Source organism: Chroicocephalus ridibundus, chromosome 4 (assembly GCF_963924245.1).
Source record: "Chroicocephalus ridibundus chromosome 4, bChrRid1.1, whole genome shotgun sequence".
Lineage (NCBI taxonomy): Eukaryota > Metazoa > Chordata > Aves > Charadriiformes > Laridae > Chroicocephalus > Chroicocephalus ridibundus.
This window is the reverse complement of record NC_086287.1, coordinates 23,033,773-23,057,598: the sequence shown is the minus strand read 5'-3', so window position 1 is coordinate 23,057,598 and position 23,826 is coordinate 23,033,773. Positions and strand designations below refer to the sequence as shown.

Sequence of the window (23,826 nt, the reverse complement as noted above, 5' to 3'; positions counted from 1 at the left end):
GCTGTTGCAGCCGCTGGAGAGGCCCGGTGTGACCCCCTGTTAGCGAGCCGGGCCGGGCAGGGTAGGCCTAGGCCGCGCCGCGCTCCGCGGGGAGGAGGAGAGGAGCCGGGCAGCCCCTTCTCGCCGAGCTCCCTAAATCTCTCTTGAAAGCGCAGGCGGTGAGCGCGGGGCTGCCGGCTCCTCCTCGGAGAGGTCCCAGCCCAGCCCGGAGAGGGGAGGGGAGTAGTGCGACAGGTACATTGTGCTGCTGGGGATGGCACCGATACAGTAGTGGGGTCACAGGACGCCCCACAACAAGGATTTTTAACTCAAGATTTTGCGGCGTTTAAGGAAGAAAAGGCAAGACTAAAAATCCGGTCTGCTTAAGGATGTTGATTTTACACCAGTGTTCAGGTATCTGCTGTATGGACTAAACCTCATAAGGTTGAGCGACACTCATTTTAGCTCACTTCACATCTGAGCATTACCATGGGACAGAGAAGGTGTTCGCATTCCTCTCTCTTTGCTTTTTATCCAGCTGCAAAGTCTCTGGAAATGTGTGTGTGTTGTTCAATACCTGTGTATTTTCCCACCCTTCTGTAAGAAGGACAGATTTCAGAATGTTGTTTCTGGATTAACAGTTGTATGCGTGTAAACATTTTTACAGCCATATTTGGAAAACAGTAATTGAACGGACTTTATCTTCATCATAGACACTTTACAGTGAATTAATAAGTCCAAAGCATCCTGTAGCTACATATTTTAAGAATCTTGAAGACAGTTCTTTTTAATCACAGAGAAAGAGTCTTTAAAGAAAACTACACAGTCACACAATTGTGTAAATGTAAAGCACAGTAATTGATTAAACTGATTTAGGATAGGTATTTAAAATATGCTTTTGTTTATGTTCTATACTGTAAGGCTACTTGTATACTACAAGGAGCCATCAGCGGAAAAATTTTTAGTGGAGAAGGCAGTCCAAGAAAATTAGTCTGGAACACTAAATGGATTTGAGTATTAGTTCTGTGCAAGTCCTGTATCATTTATATGTATTTACACTATTGAGTCTTGATACATGTAATCTTTGCATATGCAAGTACAGCACTTGATTTGTGAGAGAAACTGTTGAGACAATGCAGATAACAACAGTGGAGGTCGTGAAGATCATAATACTTCTGTAGGTATTCATTTATATTTTTTTATTAGTAAAAAGTTTTTCAATCTATGATCTCAACATGGAAGTGTAAAGACAACTGCATTTCAGCTGAGTTGCTGAAGCTTAAGTATAAAACTGTTTTGTTACACCTGGCAACTCCAAACTTTTGCTGGGCAGTTTCAAGTCGCACTGGGGAACTTGTTGAAGATATCTGCAACTGACAAAAGTGGGGTAAGGAATAGAAGCTCTACAAGGCTGGCAAAAATGTTTGGGAGGAAACTAACAAAACACTAATGAGAGGATGTAGATCCCATTTGGTTTTCCTTCTTCCAAATATTGATTGCACGTGCTGCAAATATTTAAGTAAATAGATGAAATTGTTTTGTTAGATAGAGCTACACATTCTCCTTAGAGGAGGATCTTGCATACCAGCAATATGAGAGGTTTTCTAAATACTATATAAAGTTGGAGCAAACAATTGGTCACTTAATTTAATCTTTGAAACGATCACACCAAGCTATAAGCTTCATCTTCTATAAGAATGAAAGAAAACATTTAAGATAATTATGCTTTGAGAAGCAGTGGAGGATGGGGATATGAATGATGCCTATACTACATCAAATCATAAGCTCTTAGAAGAGTTCCTGTATGAAGTCTCCGAATTTTAAGATCAAGTTTCATCAGTGTTTTGGAAAGACTTCCAGGTCATGGTTGCCTGCAAAGGACTGGACTTTATAACTTCAGTGTGTTCGTTTCAGAACTATATTCCTGTTCACAGTTTTATGTGAAAAAGGTACTCTTCATCACCAGCGCATTTCGAACCTGTCTGAAAGTTTAGATGGAAGAGAAATGTCTTGGCTTTCTGTAGAGGCAAACTTGAAATATGGTTAGTTTGGCTCTTGGCCCATATGTTCTTTTTGAGGAATCCTTATTAAGAGCTCTTTTTAAGCAGGAATTAATGACTTCTAAAAATATTTTAAAATATATCTATTTTAGCTTGGAAAATATCAGTCTTCCTCTTTAACATTTTAAAAGTGCATGGAACAATGTTTCAGTGTTTCTCTGAAAAGGTATTTCATAGAGCAATGTTCGAGTAAAGCACACTGCAAATTTGCAAACACCATCAAGTGGATTTTAATCCATAATAAGTACTTTATCTAAGTGCAGTAATAGTTTAGAGACTTTTTAAAAAATAAAATAAATGGAGAGGTGATTAAGTGTCAGTTCAGCACATTTCTTCAGAAGGATCATGGAGTTTACTGTACTTCATGGTGTAAATGTAATGGCGACACAGCTTTCTTCCGTCATTCCTCTCAGTTAGTCCAGACAAAGAGCCCAGCTCCTGACGGGAGAAGATGTGGCGTTATTTATATCACCGGTTTATTTTGGTACAGCAGGTTGGAGAAACCAGAATATCAGTTAAATAACTTGCAAGCATGCAACTTGAACCAAGCTCAAACCAATTCAACGTACAAAATCTTACACTTGTAATCCCAAGTAAAACATTTTCTAATTATTTAGTTAAAAGATAGCTTTAACATTCATGGCAATTAGACGTGGAATGGCATTTCTCTTCTTCAGTCTCCTGTGCTCATGATGTTTTAGATTTTACACTTTTTATTGTAATCAACACAAAATCTTAGTATTTACTTGTTACCTGTCCAAGTAAGCCTGTATTGTATTATTCTGCTTCTCATTTGTAAAGCCTTGCAGGTCTCTTCCCTAACTATGTTGTTGCACTTTCAGCTCATTACTGTCTAACACTTGCTGCTTTCAGGTACCAGTCTGTCACGTTTGCCCTGCTAGACTTCAGGCATAGAGTAAAGGAAATAGTAACGTGCCTCAAGAATGTGTTTCGTATGTAGTTGAAACCTTACAAACTATTTTGAACCTACTTAATACAACATAATGAAAAAACAAATCATGTTTATGCATTGCAGCATGAATACTTCGCATTTAACAGAACCTTTATTTTTATAAAACGTTTGAAAGACACAAAACTCCAAGGCTGAACACTGAGGTAATTAGAACTCAAATAAGTGATGTATGTGGCTTAATTCTCCTGGCTGGCCTAATCAATGCTATTGTGCATTATTCTGTATTTATTCTAATGGTAGCATATGAGTGAAGTTGCTGTATTTGTGAATACTGGAAAAGTGATCTAAGATGACTTTTTTTTAAAGTTAATTAAGGATCCAAGACCATTCTCATGTAGATTGACTGATGATTTCTGAAATCTGCTACTTTTGAAGGTGGCATGTTAATGAAGTCAGTAGTTCTTAAATATTTTGGTCCAACTTTATTTCTGTCTTCTTCATCCACCTGCCAGAAAATGGTGCCATCTTCCATCTGTGTCAATTACATTACTAGTATTTTAGTATAACCTGCAGAAACATCTAAAATTAAGTATGTATCATTTTTGGTACCTAGCCCAATATGTGTGGTTTATTATGCTTAAAAAACATGTAGCAATTCTAAAACATTTAATCGTCAAACCCTTAATGGGAGCACTTCTGCAAATCAGGCCCAAGATACGTCATGTTGGGCACCAGGAAAGCAAACGGACAAATGACAACCCTTACAGAAAGTTTGGATTAAGTGAGCTGCTGTGCAGCACAAGGGAATACTCAGCTGCTGTAATCACCGTGCCATCTGTTCTCATCCTCTTGTCCCATATCCTGCTAAGCGTTTGCCTCCCAACCTCTGCAAACAGGGAAAGAAGGATCTCATAAGAACAGTAGCCTTGGTCACTTCATGCATGGATTGGATAGGGTATAAGCATGTGTTAGGATATGGTATGAACCCAGCCACGGGAGACGGCATCCTTTAAAGAGATGCGCAGGAATGGTTGAGTTAAACTGTGACTGTCATAGGTCAGAACTTTTTCATGCTCAGGCAACTAGCCTTCTCTCTTCTAAGACATGTAATGTAACAGTAAGTAAGTAAAGGGAGAGACTAACAGCACATAATCTGAGAATGTTTTCATGCCTGAAAGAGACCACCTTGCTTGTCTGAAAGCCTGTCGATCTTTCCCAGCTGTGAGCTGGTCTGCTAAATAACAGCACCACTCCTGCTCCATTGCAGCTGCAACACTGTCACAAAACTACGGGCAGCTGAAATCAGTTTTCTACAATAGCCTTGGAAGTAGGCATTTTTGCCAGTCACGCTTATAAATGTAGTAAGACTTTTTCTTGTCCAGTACTCTTCATATATGTCTTAGTTTACCACTCCCTATACATATAGCTTAGTATTCATAATGTTTTCATCACAAGTATAATGATTTTTAAGAATTTATCCTTCAAGAACATGGCAAAAGATTATTTGAAGGTCTCAAAAATAAGTTAACTGATGATCCAATTAATAGTTACATGTACACTCGTTTAGTATCTTAATTGGTATAGAACTCTCTTTGAACTCAGTCACCAGATGCAGTAAGCCCTAGGAGGTATTTAAGTTATGGTGTTGACCTTTCAGCCAACTGGGCATGAATCAGGAATTTTCTTATGTAGCAGTTATCAAATGCTGTGCCATTGTAAGCTTGAATTCTTAAAGAACACATCAATGAAATCAAAATGTTTTAAAATCAATTATGTTTTCCTGAACAGTTCCTAATGAATAAAATGTGCTGAACTTTTTGATAGAGGAATAATTAGCTACTATTGAGTTAGATTTTATGGTAGACGAATATTTTTTTCTGTAAAACGTTCTGTGGGTTTCTTCATTTAAGAGTTAGGTATATAAATTTTATTGATGGAATTTACCTCTATGCTGACAATCTTATCGCAGGATAGGTAAGTGCTATATTATCTATGACTAGCATTTGGGCATACAAACCCATAAAGTACTGATGTTCAGTTTAATTATTTCCTATTGTAAGCAAACAGGCGTTGTCTTCTGTGCTTATAGTAATAGCATGACCTAGAGGAAATACAATCCAGGGCTGTCTCTGTTGATCATCCTGATTAGTTACCTAATCTGATTACTCTTCTTTGTGTTCCATATGTCAGATTCAAGGCAATAACCAGCACCGATGTATGAGGCCTGCTGTAGTTTAACAATATGTAAAAAAAAAAAAATTGCCTAATGTAATTAATAGACATGCAGTGGATGTCCTGTCTTTAACTTGATTAATGGTCTGCTATGGGGATTTGCTTTTGTTCATTCGTCCTTTCTTCTCCGCAGTGAACTTTCAGCTGCTATTACTTGCATACTGGTTTTTGCAAGGTCATAATAAAGTTATCACAGATATGTTTATGTACATGGAACTTGATTTGAAAAAGTGTCTTGAACTGAAATCAGTTTTTGGTTCAAGAGACTAATTAATAAGTTTATGCATAAAAATTAGTGATACAGTGAAGTCATTGTTCCTGGGTAATGTTTTTTCTGTGTTTCTACTCTTAATCATTTGAAGAGCATTTTCAGAATACGCTAATTTTAATATTCTGCATGTATTAAATCGTACGTACCTGAAATTAATTGTAGAATGAAGCTTTATTAGAATATAAGGCATGTGCTCTTGGTTCATTACCTCTTCAAGGCTATAAGCATCAGAAGACTTAATTTTTCTAAATATTTTTGGTCTTCAAATAAACAGACTTTACACATTAAATTTAATTTTAAAATGCCCTGAGTGGATTTAGAGATCTGGGTTAAATCCTTCCTTCACTGCTATTACAATCTTATTAATTTCAAAGGAGCTTTATATGTGTAAATGAAGAATAAATTTGACCTTTTGTTTTGAGATACAAGCTTACGGGGCGACACTATTTGTTAATCCTCTCAAAGAAATCTTTATTCGGAATCTAGTTCTAGTGGATTACTTGCATGAGTAGCAACTGCTGGATCCACCCCTGTTAAAATGTATTATATTTTAATGTTAGTTTTTGTTGCTCCAGACTTGCGTTTAATGGGAGGGTTCTATCACCTGCTTGAGGGTTATTTAAAATCTGAAGTTACTTCTTGTCAAAAACTGAAACAGTATATTAGGGGGTATGAACAATGCATACTATCACCTACCATTGTGAGAGCACAAAGTTTTTAGTAAATATTATTGGTCAACTCTACTGATTTCCAAAGTGATGAGGGATGTGATTTCTGAAATTTTTAGTAATATGAATGCTCCTACATAAGCAAATTTGTTTAATTTTTAAGTTATTTTTTAAATGAATGAACAGTGCCTAAAGTAAGATACACATCTGTAACATCAAGGCATTTTTGAGTTACTGTTGACGTAATGTTCCTAACCTTGTCCTCATTAGTTATTGTAGCACATATGGTATGGAGGATCACCTACTGCTCTTAAACCATTTCCTAGTACACCATATGTGCTCTAACACTCGGACACAATGGGGCGAATAAAATGCAAGCTGAAATATCTCAATGTCCTTTTATTTATTACTTAGAAAGCTGGAACAGTTTATTTTCGGAAGACGAATACTATAAATAAAACAACATATTAAAAGAAGCTGGATTTCATTTAATCATACATCGAAAACATAAAGGCAGTTTCCATGCCTTAGTCAAGCCCAGGTACATCACAGACAGCTGAGATTGATCCCTCAATTAACATTTAGTTCCACAGAATACTCAATTTATAAGCTGTGTTACGCGTTCTAACACTGGTGAACAAGTTTGTGATTACAAATATGATCCTTAAAAGGCCACAGAAATTCCAGTACACTACTGAAGGAAGATGTGAGAGCATCACTATTCTTCCAGGTCCCTGCTGTCATGGAATTTACTGAGTAAAAATGCTCAAATTGAAAAAAGTAGACCGTGTTTCATATTACAGAGGAAAAGACCGAGTTTGACCTTGCCATTCTTTTGGTGAAACATGAGCCAGCGGGGTGCCCTGGCTGTGAAGGAAGGTAACAGCACGCTGGGCAATGCTTCAGCTTGAAGAAGAACATTAGTGTGATCTAATAGCAACCTTCTAATACGTACAAGGAGGTTATCAAGAAGGTGGAGATAGGCCCCTTGCAGAGGTGCATGGAGTGTGAGACAGCGAATATAAATTGAAATGAAGGAGGCTTTGACTTGATATAAGGAAAAACATTTATTTTAAGGACAGTCAGGCAGGTTGCACAAGGTCTCCATCCTTGGAAGTTTTCAAGACCCAGCTGGACAAAGCTCTGAGCAACCTCAACTGATGTTGCTTTGAGCGGGCCTTTGGACTAGAGACCTCCTGAAGTTCCTTTCTAGTCTGAATTACTCTCAGGTTCTATGTTCGGTCTAATATAGCTGGCTTAACTGCTGTAGATTTACACAAGGCCAGAAGGAAGAAATTTTCCACTGCCTCTAGAAGCAGAAGTGATCTGACTCTACAGAAGACTAATAGTGAGTTAGGAAAAAGTAACATCTGTATCCCACCTTCCTTGTCATTCCCCCTAAAGCTAAGTAATACCTTGGAGAGGAAAAATTCCTCCCCGGTCCCTGAAAGTGAGCAGCAGAAGCCCTGAAGGATAGTTTAAACGTTGTATAAACATGATTAATTACACAATAAATGATGATAAACCTGCATTTCCGGTTGTTAGTATTTACTCACTTTTACCTCAAGTTTTCAAGCAGATGCAAGTTCCTGCTTTTTGGCTTGTAGTAAACTTCATCTGGTAGTTTTCTTTTTGTTTATTGGGTGGTGTAATAAGCCATTAGTTTGATATTTATTCCACTTAAGCGTTACTGGTCAGGATACAATAAATACATAATTTCCATCATAAAAAAAGATCAGTATGTGCAGAAATTTTCTTTTATGTACTTCAGTGATATCAGTGTGATCACCATCAGCAGCAAACAAAAATGCACAAAGGTGGATTTTATGACGTGGGCATTCTCAAGGCAATGGCCTAATAATCTGGTTAACTTTTGAGAGATTTGCTTACGTCTTCCAACTTTTTTGTCCTTTTTTTTTTTTTAAATATACCATTTTTCAATGTAATAATTTTGTAATGTTAATCTCAGATTTGACGAACATGATCCAGCAGAAGCAAGAAAGCATCTGAAAAATGTATTTATTGCAAATCTGTTTTCATTGTGTAAAACATTGATTAGCTCCATAATGTGTGTAAGTTGACATAGTGTAATAAAATGGAAATTTGGATATGTGTCAGAGAGAAAATGTTTGTGCAAAATGAGGTGGTCAGAGAGTATAATTGCATTTTTTGTTGTTCTTTAGTTGTCATTTCCATTCTTCAGTTTCTGTTTCCTTCCTTTCAGGAGCCTGATTCTGAATACACCGTGTTTCAGGTAAAATTCTTTTCATAAATACAATTATTAGATACGATCATTAGTACGAATATCTGATATGCTGAATAATACTTGTTCTGTTGTTAAATCCTTGATGGCATAAACTTGTTTTTCATCATTGGTAAGGTAGTGCATTCGATAAGGGGTATTTTAAATAGGCAGCTTCTATATTTGATAGAAGTTTATTTCTCTCATATATTTCCTATAGGTTTATTCGGCAGTTCATTATCTTAGTGCCTTCTAAAAGCTACACTGAATCTTGAACTGAATGACCTTTATCTGCTGATGAGATCAGGAAAAAGCCAATGTGTATTTCACAGACAGAACAATGTTTATGCTCTTAGGGATCCCTTTCATGTTTCATTTACTGCGATGTAATGCTGGGCTGTTACCCATGCCCTTCCTGCTGCTCCTACAGCTCATTCTCACTGCCTACCTTCTGTAGAGTCTGGTAGTCTTGGACCTGCATGATGATGCTTTGCATAAGGGATGGAAGACTGAGATTAATTAGTTTTCACTCCGTCCACGTTAGCACTAGATTACTGCAATGGGAAGGACAGTAATGTGCAGGTGGTGGCATCTTTTGGCTACTTGCGTCTTTGAATACAGCTCAGTAACATATTTTATGATGCAATGCAATGCAGTGAAGTCATGCAAGTTATTTGCATACAGTATGATTTCAGTGAAATACTGCCGGATATCTCCGTGACTTTAAAGATTACGTTTCACAAGGTAGTTGTTGCGTTCTGGGGTTTTCATTGGGTATGGAATAAAATTTATGGTAATGGAAAGGATTATCGGAGAATGAAACCTCTTAGAAATGTGCGTTGCCAGATTCAGAAAATGCATTTAGATTCAGATTTTAAGGTGTTTTTTTTTTTTTAATTTGGTTTTTGGTCTTTTCAGAAACAAGAGGAAGATACTCTATTCAGTGACAAACTAGTTCTCGGGATCTAAGTGGAAAACACTTTGTCACTTTTCTTTCTGGAGTTTGTATTTCTTAAGAAATACTGTCTCACTTTTCTGTACTTATGGTATTTAAGATATTCCTTCCCTCTTTAGTTACTATTAGTTATTGTAAAGTTCTGTTCTGGTTATGAGTTAAACAAGCGAAACCTGTTATTACGTTGTGAATATGTGGGTTGTCTGAAATGAGTTGTCCCTTTCTTGTTCCTACTGTTTAAGTGTCCTTTTCATAAAAATGCAAGTCATCTTCAGAAATGTGTGCATTTATTTTTGTGGCTTTTTGTGATTATAAGTGAGCCTTCCTCTCACTGTTGCCACTGTGGTTCTTCCAGTTTTGTGCTGCTCTTAATCATTTTAATTGAAGTTTTTCAGCTGAAGTTCTTGTTTCAGATTAAACCCTTACAGGTTTTCACTGAGTGAAAAATCACTGCGTTGTACTGTAGTAAATTACTAAAACTGTGTACTTTCTTATGAACAGGGTTGTTAAAATATTTCTGGATAACTAAAAACTGCAACACAGAAACTAGGCTTCATACAGGGATAAAGTAGCTCTAGGAAATACCAGGACTGCTGGTACAAATTCTTTATAGGAAGTTGAAATTACTGAGCTGTTAAGAAAATCTTTGAACCTTGCATGAGTTTTACATCGCATGTGATAAAAGACACCTTTACTTTATGGACACAAAAAAAAATCAAAATTGGTTGGGGAGGGTCTGTTTTAACAGAGAAATGTGCATCTCAGGTTTTCTTTTAAAAAGTAAGACAATAGCCATATGCTGTTGTTATAATAAAGTCCTATGTGACTTTTCATGAATAAGTAGACATTTTTTATGAGTGAAAATGTGCCAGAAATTTCATTTAATTCTTCTGAAAAAAAGATCTTTTTCCTACATCTTCCTTTGTATTTGTGTGTCAGTATTCATTTCTAATTCCTTTTCCCACACCTTGATTTTTCACATATTTAGGATAAGCGTGTGCATGCATAGAAATTATACTTTTGTTTCATATGGGTCTTGTAAATACTAGTCAGGAATTTTGAATTGTCGTTTTGTCTCCCAAAGTAAAGGTCGTCTTTCTATAGTTTAAGTGACAAATTTAACATTTTTCTCTCTCTTGCTGTTTTGATCGGAAGTCCTGTAACAAACATTGCTACAGGCAATACTCTCATCTACAGACTGATGTTTAATTAAGGAATAATATGCGATATTTGAATTTTTTGTTGGCTGTGAAGCCTCAGACTAGAAACTTCAAACGAAAGACTGGAAGAGCAGCCTAAGGAATCTATTTTTTTATGACAGATATTTCTGCAATAATGACAGAGAGACATGTTGCTTTTAAAAACACATTATCTCACATTTGTTATTGGAAAAACCACAATGATATGTCTATGTTAAGAACTGGCCCCAGTTTTGGCAATTAGTATGGAGAAATTGCTACTTTCAATTCCCAGGAAAATATCATTACTATGGGCAGCTTTTCTTCTCTCTACTAGGAAATTAGCCTGTGTTTGGCTATACTAAGAGCTCTGATTTCAGCATATTCACAATATAGACATGGTTGTGTTGACTGCAGACATATGTGTCTTTGAAAAAAGCAGTGTACGATCAAGGTGTTAGAAATTCAACAAACTAAATACTTCTGTAGAATAATGAAAAACAGTTAAGGGTGTTGAACATCTAACTGCAAATCTCAACGCTAATTAAAGGTTGTCACCCTGCTATACATAGGAAGAAACTAAAAGATAATAAAGCAGATCTGGATTATGTTTGTCTGGCCTAGATTCAAATCATCCTGCCCTGTTCCTTTGTCATCATACTTGAACAAAGGTTTCTGATTGTGTCTGAACTGGCTGGCTAATTCCCTCCTTTACTTCTGCTTGGAAGAAAGCGCTTTTAAAAAAGGAGACTTAAATATTTCAACATTTTTAGATATACTTTCTTTTTGATAGACAGTTATAAAGTTGCATAGAAATATGCGGGAAGTGTAGAGGAAGGGATGGTCTGAGACAATATAAATGAGTAAATGATTACTTAAATTATTAAATAAGCCTGAGGTCCAGATCTTCTTCTGCCTTTACTGAAAGAACAGTTTTTTCCATGCGTTTGACCTTTAGTTCTATTAAAGTAGCATCAGTCTGTTCTATTTTGAAATGTCTCCTTGGCAAATATTAAACATGCTTTTCCACCAGACTGCTATACACTATGTCAGAAAAGAAACAAATCTAATTGTTTTGGCAGTGATTTTTACTCTGGAAGATTTATGATGATCTGTTCAATATCTGAAGGAAGATCGGGAATTGGTCTTGTGGCTCCCTTTATCATGCCAGCTCTATGAGTACATTAGAGGCATATTAAGTTATCAAAGTGGTTGGATCTGCACTTGTTTTGTTGGTACTTCTGTATGGCTGCCATCGTTTTTAATTTTCCCCATTGATTTGGTGTCTCTACAAAGTCTACACAAAGCTTGTCACATAGGCTAGAATTATGCTTGCCTGTTCACACTGCTCATATAATCCTCCAAGACATTTAATGTAGTAATTTGTCTGTTCTGTTCACTAACAAGTACTCCAATAATCTCACAATCTGAGATGCCTAATCTATACACTTATGCATTTTTTACAGCTGATGCTTTGAACAAAGGAGTTTTAGACTATCTTTCTGAAGACTGTCACTTGTGAATAGTAACGTAGTGTATCTTTAACTGCTGGTTAAAAAATTTTCCTTCTTTTCCAACAGATACCTGGGAAAGGCATTACTTCACATTACAGTGGTTTACTTACCTTCCTGTCCCATCCCAATTTAAATAAGATGTCTGTCAGCAGTGGGTTTTGAATGGCACTGGTAGCTGGGGACTTTTTCAAAAGCACAAGATCTCAGAGAGTTGCCTGTGACCTAAATTAGTCATAACTTTTCATGAGGCATGAAATTCTGTCCTCCAAACTCAATAACTCTAGCTGTTTCACTCCGAAAGAGTGGTCCAAAGTCTTGGTTCCCTTTCCACCTCCATTAGGAAACTGATAGATATACCCAGCTGTTTAACTCAAAACCTTATTCAAGCCTATTAAAACTGTGAAATGGAAAAATTGCTGATTAGATTGTTTACTTGGTGTCTTGAAGATATTTTACTTTTTATTTTATCCTCATTCAGGCTGCCTGGAGCTTGAAAACACGAGCTTTGACAGAAATGGTGTATGTGGATGAAATCGATATAGATCAAGAAGGAATCGCAGAGATTATGCTGGATGAAAATGCCATTGCACAAGTCGCACGTAAGAACGACTTCCACTTAAATACATTGAAGCATCAAGAGTTCTTTTGGTCAGGATTGTCTTCTAGCATAAAATAGTACATCCTCCGGTGACCTGATATGGCTTTTAGCTATTGCTACAAGAAGAGTTTTATATTGTTTTATGGTTGCATGGCGATGTTGAGATACACCACATGATCTTGATGTAGTGCTTAGGCCTATCAGATGGGGATTCAGACAAATAGTGTTTTGTCAGCTTTTCCTCTGCATCTCTGTACTCACTGGCTCTTTTCCATAAGTGCATTGATTTCTTTTACTCCTTGCTGGCTTCTTTAGGCACCGTGGAAAACTAGAGAAAAATATATGCCCCTGATGTACTGTGAATCTCATCCGTATGCCTGTACTATAGGCAACAGTCCAGCCAAATCTGACATCACCTTTTTTTTATTATTTCCCACAAACATGTTCTGAACTGATTTTCTGTCTTCTGTTTTTCTCTTTTTCCTCTCTTCCTCCCCAAGGCAGTTCTTCAGCCCTATCATTGTTTCTTGTTTGCAGCTCTTTTCAGCTTCGTCAGTTCCTTTCTAAGTCGGCAGTAATTAGTAGTCTTCCACTACTTTTTGGCATTATTTCTGTTTTTCTCTGTTCCTTTTGTACAATCCACATGGGAATTTTTATGCATCTTATTGAGATGTGTCTCTCAACCACCTCCCATGTCAAGGAATTCAAGGGAAGAACTGGCCGTAGGCCAGAACTAATATTTGAAGCATTAAAAGCTTTTCTCATCTGGAAAGAAGTAGGCAATTGCATATCTATCTGATTACATTTTTAAAAATTATCATTACATGCTTGGTCACATATAAACAGTCAAGCAGTACTTAAGTTGTGTTTATACATTATGATAGTCTAATTACATGTATCTGTCTTAAAACGGCATAATAATATAATTTAGACTTCTATTTGATTTTACGCCCCTGCAGTAGAGACCATCTGCTAAGAAAAATCATTTGATGAATATTATTGAGAAATAAGGCATTCTGGAAAAGTACGTTCATACTATATTTAAACTGAAAAAAGGTGACTTTCTGGGTAATGTGTCACAGATTCCAAAGCCAAGGAAGATCATTATGATAGCATAGCCTGGACGCCTGAATCATTGAGATAAGACTTTGGTATTCGTGCTTCAAATCCACTAGATGTGCCTGAGCTAGTACAGAGTTTTTCAGAAAGTATAAGAACTTTCCAGAGGGAAAGAACCCCCTACAGTCTTTGGTAAATTATGAAACTGAAACACAGGAGGCTCTGTCTGAACACAGGAAACACTTTTTTTAGTGTGAGGGTGACTGAGTGCTGGCACAGGTTGCCCAGGGAGGTTGTGGAGTCTCCCTTCTTAAAGATATTCAGAAACTGGCTAGACAGGGTCCTGGAAAACTGGCTTTAGGTGACCCTGCTTGAACCTGGTTGGACCAGATGACCTCCAGAGGTCCCTTCCAACCTCAGCCATTCTGTGATCGCTTCTACATTTACACCTGATTTAATAAAAATGAGTGCTTGCTGACTGTGGCCTTTTGCTGTTAGTGTGGTCTGGACTCAGGGTCTTTTACTGTGGCAAATCTTCCAGGATATCCTCTCCCACTATAATTATAGCTTACAAACTTAAAAGTCTGTAGTACCTCCCATATTACAACTGGTATTGTCTGTACTTCACTTACTAAGCAGTTCAAATCCTTTTGCATCAGTTACATGTCCATTTCAATTTTGTATCTGTCCTTATCTTAGTTTCCAGATTAAACTACCTTAATAATGATTTTGCTCTCAGTCTTGCGTTATTAAATAATTGCTAAATTGTGTAGGGTCCACTGGAAACGACTACTTTTCTGTGGTTCCTCTTCACACATATATCATGAAATCTATCCCACCAGTTTTTAAATTTTTATAATTTTGCTATGTTAATTTTCTATCAGTCTTGTTTATTAATAAACGTGTCCTATAGCATCATTTTACAGAAAATTCCCAGTATGTTACCTTTGGACTCTTAACACCATCAATTTTATCAGCTGAAGTTGTAATCTTGTTTAAAAGTGTTACCTTGACAACATATTTTTCAGAAACTAATACTAATTGGCATTATGGATAATCACAGCTATTTTATAAACTAGGGCATTAAAGGAGTCACCTGCATTCTTCACTAAATGCTGAAATTACACTCAAATTCTGTTGCTGTTAGTGGCCACATGCACTGCTGTGGCCTCTTGATGCCTATTCATAGCTAGTTCAGTTGGGATTCTCAAGTAAGGACTGAGTTGCCTGGGGTGAGATCAAAGGAATTAAATCCTCTAAGCATTCTCCCAGTAGACCAAAAGCACAGAACAACCATCGGTTTTAAAAAAAAACATGTCGGGAAAAGGGAATTTAATGCCCTACCATTTTTATATTATTGTCACAGTTAAAAAAAAGTCTCAGAAAGTGGAAGACTAGTTCCTTGTCTGCTAGCTTGAAAACTTGAAGGCCACTTTCTCCATTTCTCAGAAGAGTGCCCTACTTATCATGGTAGAAACTGCTGTTGGGTGGACTGTCCACCCTTGCTGTTGTGGAGTAAAAGATTGAAGATTCACAGGACTATAAAAAACAAGTAAGCAACAGAGGTCCTACGTGTGGCCATACAGAAGAGAGAGAATCCTGAGTTTTGGTCCTTATTTTAACATCGCTTACATATTTTGTTGGTTTTACTAAGGAGATCATGGTTAATACCTTTTTGTATTATTTAACTTTAAATACAGCTGTAGCCAGGTGGCTACTATAATACTGGAATCAGAGGTGCTTGGTGTCAGCATGGATTAAAAAAACTAGAAGGTATTTAGATTAGGTAAGAAGTTATCGATTTGGACAACTCTACTAAACTTGCTTAAACAATGGACTAGTGTTATCTCAGAGGTAATTACAGTTTGAGGGCAGAAGAGAGAGAGAGGACTGAAAAAGGGCAAACTTGGGGTTTATTTTGGGGGAAAAAAGAAGGAAGGAAACTAACTACCTATCAGTTTAACTTCAGTTCTTGGAAACATTTGGAGTAAAAGCAGTTCGTATCTAGAAAGTAAGTAAATGAGTAACAGCGATTTGTCAAGAACTGGCTGTCTCAACTTAAATCTCTTTTTCTTTCTGTACACGGTAACAAGCAGTGAACAGACCAGAAGGTATAGACGTCATCTTGCTTTTAATCAAGTTTTTAAAACCATCTCTTAGACATTCACTTAGGAGGTTAGAAAAACTGACTATAATCAAATGTCAGTGAAGGTGATGAAAAATCTACGTGCAGGAACTAGTAATTCTTAATGATCCACTGTCAAAACAGAAATGTGTGAAAGGGGGACCCTTCATCTGTTCACCTGGACTCAAGCCAATTCAGTGTTTTCAGTGGTGACCTTTGGATATGGATGAGTTTGAACTTTACTGTGCCCTAAATTGTGGGTGGGGGTTTTACATGGGCTTAATGACATGAGATGTCATTTTCCATCTGCCCTGTAGCTGAAGATGCTATCTGTTGCTCCTAAGATGTTCTTGAGAATTATTGCGGGTTGACCCCGGTAGACATCTAAGCACCACACAGCCGCTTGCTCAGTCCCCTGAAGTGGGATGGTGGAGAAAATGGGAAGGGTAAAAGTGGGAAAACATGTTCGTTGTGGTGTATTTCTTGCAATAATCTGACAATTTATCAGTAGTATAGTGCAAGATTTGTTTTGTCGTCTTTGTCTAGTGCTATGTCCCCTCAGTTTGAACAAAGAAATTTCCGGTTTATTGTAAGACACAATAATTCTTTAAAGTCCCCTGGACAAGGGTGTAGTATCTCAACATGAAGTGAGAAATGCTCTTATTTTATAGGACCAGGAACATCTTTGAAACTCCCTGGAACTAGCCAAGGTGGAGGCCCCAGCCCAGCTGTTAGGTGTGTGATTTTTTATTTTTTAAAAATGTGACTAGATACAAATGAGCAAATCCTAAATTTCTGAAAATGAAATGCTTCAGATATAAGTGTTTAAATTCTCTATCAATAAATACCACTCAACATAAAGATAATGTGCTTAACACCTTCAGGCCAGTAACTCAATCAGGAAGACCTATTACAGGATTTGTGAGACCCAGCACACAAAGTGGACGGCCAAGTACTATGGAACAGGCTATAAAAACACCTCGAACAGCTCTCACAGCTCGCCCAATTACTAGCGCTTCTGGGAGATATGGCAGGCTAGGAACGGTAAGTTGCTTGACTGTTCTCAGAATGATGGCTGTCGTGGTCATAGTGTCTGGTACAGTGGCATTGGAGTTGATTTAAAAGCTGTGTCTAAACTCAAGTTTGAAGGAGGTGAGCATTTTTAATTTTTTGTTTAAATTGTTTTCAAAGCAGAGTTTGAAAATGTTGCTTGTTAATTTGCTTGTGGGTTTATATAAAAAATATACATAAATGCACAAATTCGCAGAAAATCATGGAAATTCCAAATTCACAAGTTCTGTGAGACTCATTTTTATTCGCTGAAGGCCATGAAAAGACTATGACATGATTTCACCATAAGTATGTTGAAACCTTCTCCAGGTTTTTCAGTTTACTGCAAAACAATTACTAATTTCTCGGTGCTTGTCACTTCAGAAGATAAGGAAAATAAACTATACCAGTTTTATCCTGTTCTGTTGGCAAAACTAATAAACTCCAACTGGCATAAATATGTAATACAGATTAACATCACCTTAATGGCAAAACGTGGTATCTTTTCACTATCCCCACTATTGCAGGTATGAACTGATCTTCCCAATTCTTTCTTGAATATTTTTTCATTATTGTATCCCAACTACCTTCAGTCCATCTAGGAGTTAGTCCCAGCTTCATGCTTAGGCGTGTTACGGAGATAGTGGAAAGAGGGAAGAAAAAGGTAGTTCCAGACGGTGATTCATGCAACCTTGTTCAGGGACTGTGTGGGAGTAGGGCAAATTCCTGACTTTCAGAAAAGATGGAATTCACTAAGAAGGGTCTGTACTGCACAGTAGAGCAGTGCATCTACAAAGGCTTTGTTTGGTTGTGGGTTTTTTGTACGTTACTATTATTTTGAAATTTTTTCAGGAAAAATGTAGGGGATCTTCCCACTTAAAAACTTCTCTCTCCCCTTCAGGCTTCAATGATAACAAATCCAGATGGCCCTTTTATAAATCTGTCTCGACTGAATTTAGCAAAATATGCTCAAAAACCCAAACTGGCAAAGGTACGTACTATTTTGGTTAATGTTGTGACATCTTTTTCTTATTTTCTGGCATCATTCTAATGTAACTGTACATAGGATTGGGGATACAAACAGTGATGAACTGTGTTGTAGGTGTAAAGTTCAGAAAAATAGTGTTACGTATCTTTTGACTGTGGTTACCAGACTTGAATTTGAAGAGGTTATGTTGAAAGTATAACCCATGAAAAACATTTGTATAAAATAAAATATTCCATTGGTAAATAACTTCGAACTGTCTGTATAGGAGTGATGAAGGGCAACTAAAAAAAACCCAGCCAGATGGAAAAAAAACCCAGCAGAACCCTCCCTACTGTCCAGAAATGTGATTCTGTGTACAAATAGAAGGGAATCCTTGCCTAAAAATGTTCAGATTTTTCCCTTTGATTTTATAGCATGAGTTAACACTTTTTATATAAAAAAAATTCATCTTTTTGGTCAGAATTCTTCTTCATTTTAAGTTAAGATCTTATGATTGACAGCCATTGAAATCGAGACTATCTGCCAATAGAACAGCTTTATGCAGGTTATCTGCCCAACTTACGGGCTTCAGCTCTGAGTGGAAGGGACTTGAAGTTGTGTAATGATTTATCACAAAGGCCTTTCGGCCTTTCGGTTGAGTCTTTCCCCAACACACCCAGTTAATTGTATAGATTAAGATGTTTTCTGTGCATACTTTGTTGACAAAAAAGCAACTGTTGGGCTGAGACCAACAACTTGTTTTGCACAAGGCATCATATGACTACCAGACACACTCCGAGGAGGTATATATGGCTAGCAACATCGAGTCGATAGAACTCTCATGCATTCAGTCTATTTCGAGAAATGTAGTGGTGAACACTCTTAGAAGACTAGCAATACCTAATAACCTGCTGATGGAAATGATCTCCTCCAGTCCAAAACTTTAGTTAATAATTTTTCATAAACAATTAGCAAATTCCTTTGTTTTGTAAAACCTGATCTAGACTGATGTAAGGCATTGCTTTTCAATGTGGTTTTCAACGGAAATAAATTTTGGGTGATTGCACTGTGTTCTCCACCTGCTCCTTACATCTCTGTCCCTTGGCCTCTTAACCAAACTAGAAAGAACAGATACCAAATATAGTAAATTCTAGTCTGATGAGATAATGAAAGACTTCCAAACTATCGTCTGAGGGCAGTTATGAGTCAGTTCTTTATCAGTTCTGAAAAAACTGCAGGCTTTTTGTCCAATTATGTCCTTGCCAGCAATCAGCCAGCAAACACGTTATTCTAAATCCATCACAGTCTGTAAAGTAGGGAGAATGTAAGAAACCTGGGAAGTATTAAGATACACAAGACACATCCGTAAGAAACTAGGATTAGTTCTTCTCCTTGAAGACAGATAGCTTTTAATTGTATTTGGTTAGCTTTCAGATTAAATATTTATTTTCAGCAACAGCTCTCAGGAATGAGAAATGTATATATTTTTAACAATTTCTTTTTTTTTCATTAGCATTTTCTGGGATGTTTTCTGTCTTCCTTCAGTTTTGTATGAAAAGGGGCTTACGCCAAAAAATGTAAAGCAACAGTCATAGAAACATCCATAGGCAGCAACTGTACTTGTCAGTATTATGAAGCTAATACATTATGACATTAACATTTCACACAGAATGGAAGATCTAAGTTTAAATTTGGAGCTACATGGATTTGTAACTTCTTTTTTTTTAAACAAGACAGCATTAAGGCTAAAGCCAAACAAAGCAGGAGGTGAGACTGCAGACTGCACTCTGTGTTAAGAATCATTGATTAAAGTTTTAAAACTCTTTGAGCTGTCACTTCTCCCAGGTGCAAAAAGATGATAAATCTTGCAACGATTAAATTCACATAATTAGCCTGTGTTGGTATATACTCCTCCTATGTACTTCTTCTTTATGTGATTGCAAAGTACACTCATCACATCTTTTTTTAAGTTAGATTATCACTCTTTTCATTGCACGACTAGGTCTTCCGATGTTTTGAAGTATTCTGGAATGTGGCTTCTCTCTGACAAGCATCAGCCATGTTGAGCGTTATCGCAGGAAACTGCATAGTAGGCATAAGAGGTATCACCTATTGCCAGAGAGAGCCTCTGGTGAATCTCAGTTAGCAACTGGTTTATGGCATGAAACAAGATGTTTTATCTTTTTTAGCTTTTGGATTTTTAATAGAGTTATTAAGATAATTCTAGATATTTTTATCCAAGTGAATGTGCAGTCATTTAAATCCTTTTGAAGGTCAGGGCCTATAGATAACAGCAGTAAATTCCTTGTGCCAGCCATGAGAGAAAACATCTTTTTTATCACTTTAGATTTACTCACTTTTACTGAATGCTTCCCTGTCATTGAACTAGAGGAGGAAATGTTCTGCTACTTCTTTATTTTCTATTCTTTTGTCATCCACCTGTTCTAACCTCCCTATAAATGTGTGTTTATTTATAAATATTTAATGTCTTCCTGGGAGAAGAGACCAACACCCACCTCTCTACAACCTCCTTTCAGGTAGTTGTAGAGGGCAATGAGGTCTCCCCTCAGCCTCCTCTTCTCCAAACTAAACATGCCCAGCTCCCTCAGCATCTCCTTTCTCTTTCTCTTGTCTCCAATGACAATTCATTAGTAATTCTCTAGTTTCCTTAAGGTAAATCTTTTAAGAATTTTTTCTAAGAAAAATTGGCAGAAGAGTCATGGAAGCTGTTAGAAGACTGATTTCCTGTTCTTTATTTCTTTTATTGTGGGACAATATTTTCTTATTTTTTTATAATGAATAATAAGCATTTAGAAAAACATTCTGTTCTTTTGAAGCAATTAAGACCTGGGATTTGCATGCAGAAAAAGATCAAGGTTCAACTCAATTGAACTTTGTGTTGCTAGCACCCATACTACATTTCTGGGAATAGAGGCTTCTAGTCTCCATTTGGTTATCTTTAATATCTCCATTTAGTATCTTTCAACATAATTTTGTTCACTTAAAATTCCACCCCAGTAAGTTGTTATATGCTGTTGTATGTTCTAGTGTGGAACAGCTGCAAGGTAGTATGACTTGCTTAGCTTTTTACAGCAGTAAATAAAGATGCGTTTATATTGCCGTGCCATTGTTGTGGGTTTATGAGCAGTTACCGCAACACAGCTGATGCATGTAACTTACTTGAAGCTTTGGTGTTATGATGATGTGTTAGAGTTTCAGAAGCACAATATTGTTATATTGTTATACATTGCAAAAAGTCTTTGTTAGATCACTTGTTGATTTTACAGTTAAAAACTTATGAAAATGGTATCAGGTTTTCAAATCTATATCCACTTTCAAGTTACAGCTGGCTTTTTTTTTTTTAGTGTGACTTTGAGGATCAAAGATAAGAGACAATTCCACTAATCTCTTGCAACAAATTAAGAATTAAAATGCTTTCCTGTCATGGCAATGTAGCACATCTATAGTTTTGGTCTATTCAAGTCTTAATTAAATGTAAACATCAGCAATTGTGATGTATGAATGTAATTGCTTTCACAAAGAATTATTTTTTGCCTAGCATAATCAAGATTCTGTATTTCTCTAAATAATATCAATTTTTATCTTCAAATGTGATAATGTTTTAAATATTCTTGACAGGCGTTGTTTGAATATATTTTTCACCATGAAAACGACGTAAAAAATGTGAGTAATTCATATGTTCCACTTTCAGTTTTTATTATGTATCATTTGGTTATTTCTTTTAGTATTCTGCTAAACTAAGGATTTAGGTAGTACATCACAGCTGAGTACGGAGGTGAAGCATTACAAGTTGTTTAAGGGAGAGAAGTCCTTTCTTATAGGGATGATAATCAGAGACGATAGTTTGCAAATACCAAGATACGGATTGCTTTCTTTTTTGAGAGGCAAAACATTTTAATGCTTAAAACTAGGTCTGTTGTCTATCAACATGATAAGATCCCTGTATCTAATGGTTTCATGTTAACAGAATTTACTGGAGCCTAAGCAGTAGCTGAAATTACATGTCAGGTAGCTCAACTGCCTAGAAAGTTCAGAGTTCCTGAGGCTTCAGAGTAAACAATAAGTTTCAGAAGGCTGTCCGCTAACAGAAGAAGGTGAAAATACCTGACAAAATAGTTAGTGATTGAATTGAACATCATTTGACATTTTTAACTACTGAGATGGTTGTTCATTCATTTGGGTGAATAGGCAGGAAAAGTATTTGGTGAAACTGCGGAAAAAGAAAAATCAGTACGACTTTTTCTAGAAGTTTAATTCCATAGTGCTGAGGTGTTTGGTGGCCTCAAGAGAGAGATAGTGTCCGTATGATTGCCTATAACATTTGTTCTCCGAAGTTTTCCTGATTATACCATTGCCCTCGTACCCTGTCCAAAATGTTTCTAATGTGGTTCTTCTTATGTTACTGCACCGAATGGGTAAGATCAAGTTTGGGTACATACTGTTTAAACTTTCAGAAATAAGAAAGGTTGCAGAACATTTTTGGCAGTTCATCCAGGGAAATAATTAATTTATTCAATGAATGAAGGGTCAAAATATTTCATTACTAAGTTAGATATACGCACCCAGTTGAAACGGAATCAGATGTTCTGCTTGAAGTTTGCTTGAAAGAACCGTTTGTGTCAATAATGCATAGCTGACTAAACAGTTATTGAATTTTCTGCAATACTACTAACCGGTTGTGATTAGATCTGAAGTTAAACTCTCTAGTTAATCAATAATGTACAATAAAATATTTTGTTGTTGTTGACATAGATCAGAACCATTTCCAAATGTACTGCTATGTGAAGCTTTTTAATCTAGTATCAAATGATTATAGCTGTACCCTGTCAATTTATTGCATAGCATTCTTTTAAGAGGATTGAGATGCAGTGCACTGTTAATCCAAAATATGGTTGAAACAGTCAGAAATGTCAGAGAGAAACAGAAATTGACATTTACATATTCTGATACTGAATGTGAAGAAAGTGCCTAGGTTTTATGCCACTAATAATTAAAATGTATGTTGTTTGTTACTGAGAACTCTGTTCGCTAAGAATAAAAGGGTAACTTGATAAGATGCCACACGTGCCTGTGACCTACACTTTAAGGACATGCAGGATCTCTAGGCTAGACAGATAATTTCATATGATGCAAGGAATTTTCCAAGCACTCCAGAAAAAAATGGTAAGATGTTTTTACACTGTGCTGCATGTATTTTGAAATCCTTGCTGAGAATCCTGCAGGATTCTTGCAGGTCTTGCAGGAAAAGTTTTGCCTATGTTTTTTTATGTACCCTGGCCATTTGAATAAATATCCATAAGCAAAGAAGTGTCAGCTTAGTCACCACTGTTTGTTGTGTAATGAGAGGGAGATCAACGTGTTTGGTTAATGATAGCATCTTGTAGGGAAAAAAATTGTGCCACACTTCACAGTATGAGGTGTCTTTATAATGTAATGTGTATTTCTGAAGAGGTTTTTTTTTTTAACTTTTCAGTTTGCTTTCTCTCATTTGCTTTCGTTCCTCATTTCTTCTGCACTTTCTACACCATTTTCAATATAATTCTGTTCTCCAGACTCTCCTCCCTTCCTTTTGAACCTCATCTCCATTATTTTTTCTTAAACAAAAAAAAAAGAAATACTTCTGTTTAAACTTGACTGCATCACTCGTGCAGTCATGAGTTTCTTCACCTCTACTACCAAGCGCATTTCACTAATTGATTTTTTTGCTTCTGCCTGAAAAGAATTTGGTCGCTTAGGATTCAGCAGAGAAACAGCACATAAGTTAACTGTTTAAAAGTTGATCTGGATCTTGCTTGATCACCCATGAGAACATCCACTGGCATCTCTCGCATCTTTGTATTACCTGCTACTGCATGATGTTGCACATTCTTAAAAAAACAACCCACTTTTCTGCATGAGGTGAAATGAAAGAGCTTGGGAGGCTTGGAAGCCTGAGAAATTGGCTTAAGTTTGTTACTGTGTAGACTGAAGAGCCTCTACTTGTGGATTTTCTGC

The 23,826-nt window shown here is 36.6% G+C and overlaps 1 protein-coding gene across 3 annotated transcripts in view; it reads left to right on the top strand.

Moving 5' to 3' along the window:
* Nucleotides 1–23,826, top strand: part of TTC8 (tetratricopeptide repeat domain 8) — a 43,033-nt gene that overhangs the window by 424 nt on the left and 18,783 nt on the right. For all 3 annotated transcript variants that reach the window (XM_063332287.1, XM_063332286.1, XM_063332285.1), the window contains exons 2-7: nt 8,348–8,377; nt 12,491–12,611; nt 16,466–16,529; nt 16,679–16,838; nt 17,746–17,835; nt 21,451–21,495. In XM_063332287.1, coding sequence (XP_063188357.1) covers nt 8,348–8,377; nt 12,491–12,611; nt 16,466–16,529; nt 16,679–16,838; nt 17,746–17,835; nt 21,451–21,495 — 510 coding nt within the window. The remainder of the gene's footprint in view (nt 1–8,347; nt 8,378–12,490; nt 12,612–16,465; nt 16,530–16,678; nt 16,839–17,745; nt 17,836–21,450; nt 21,496–23,826) is intronic.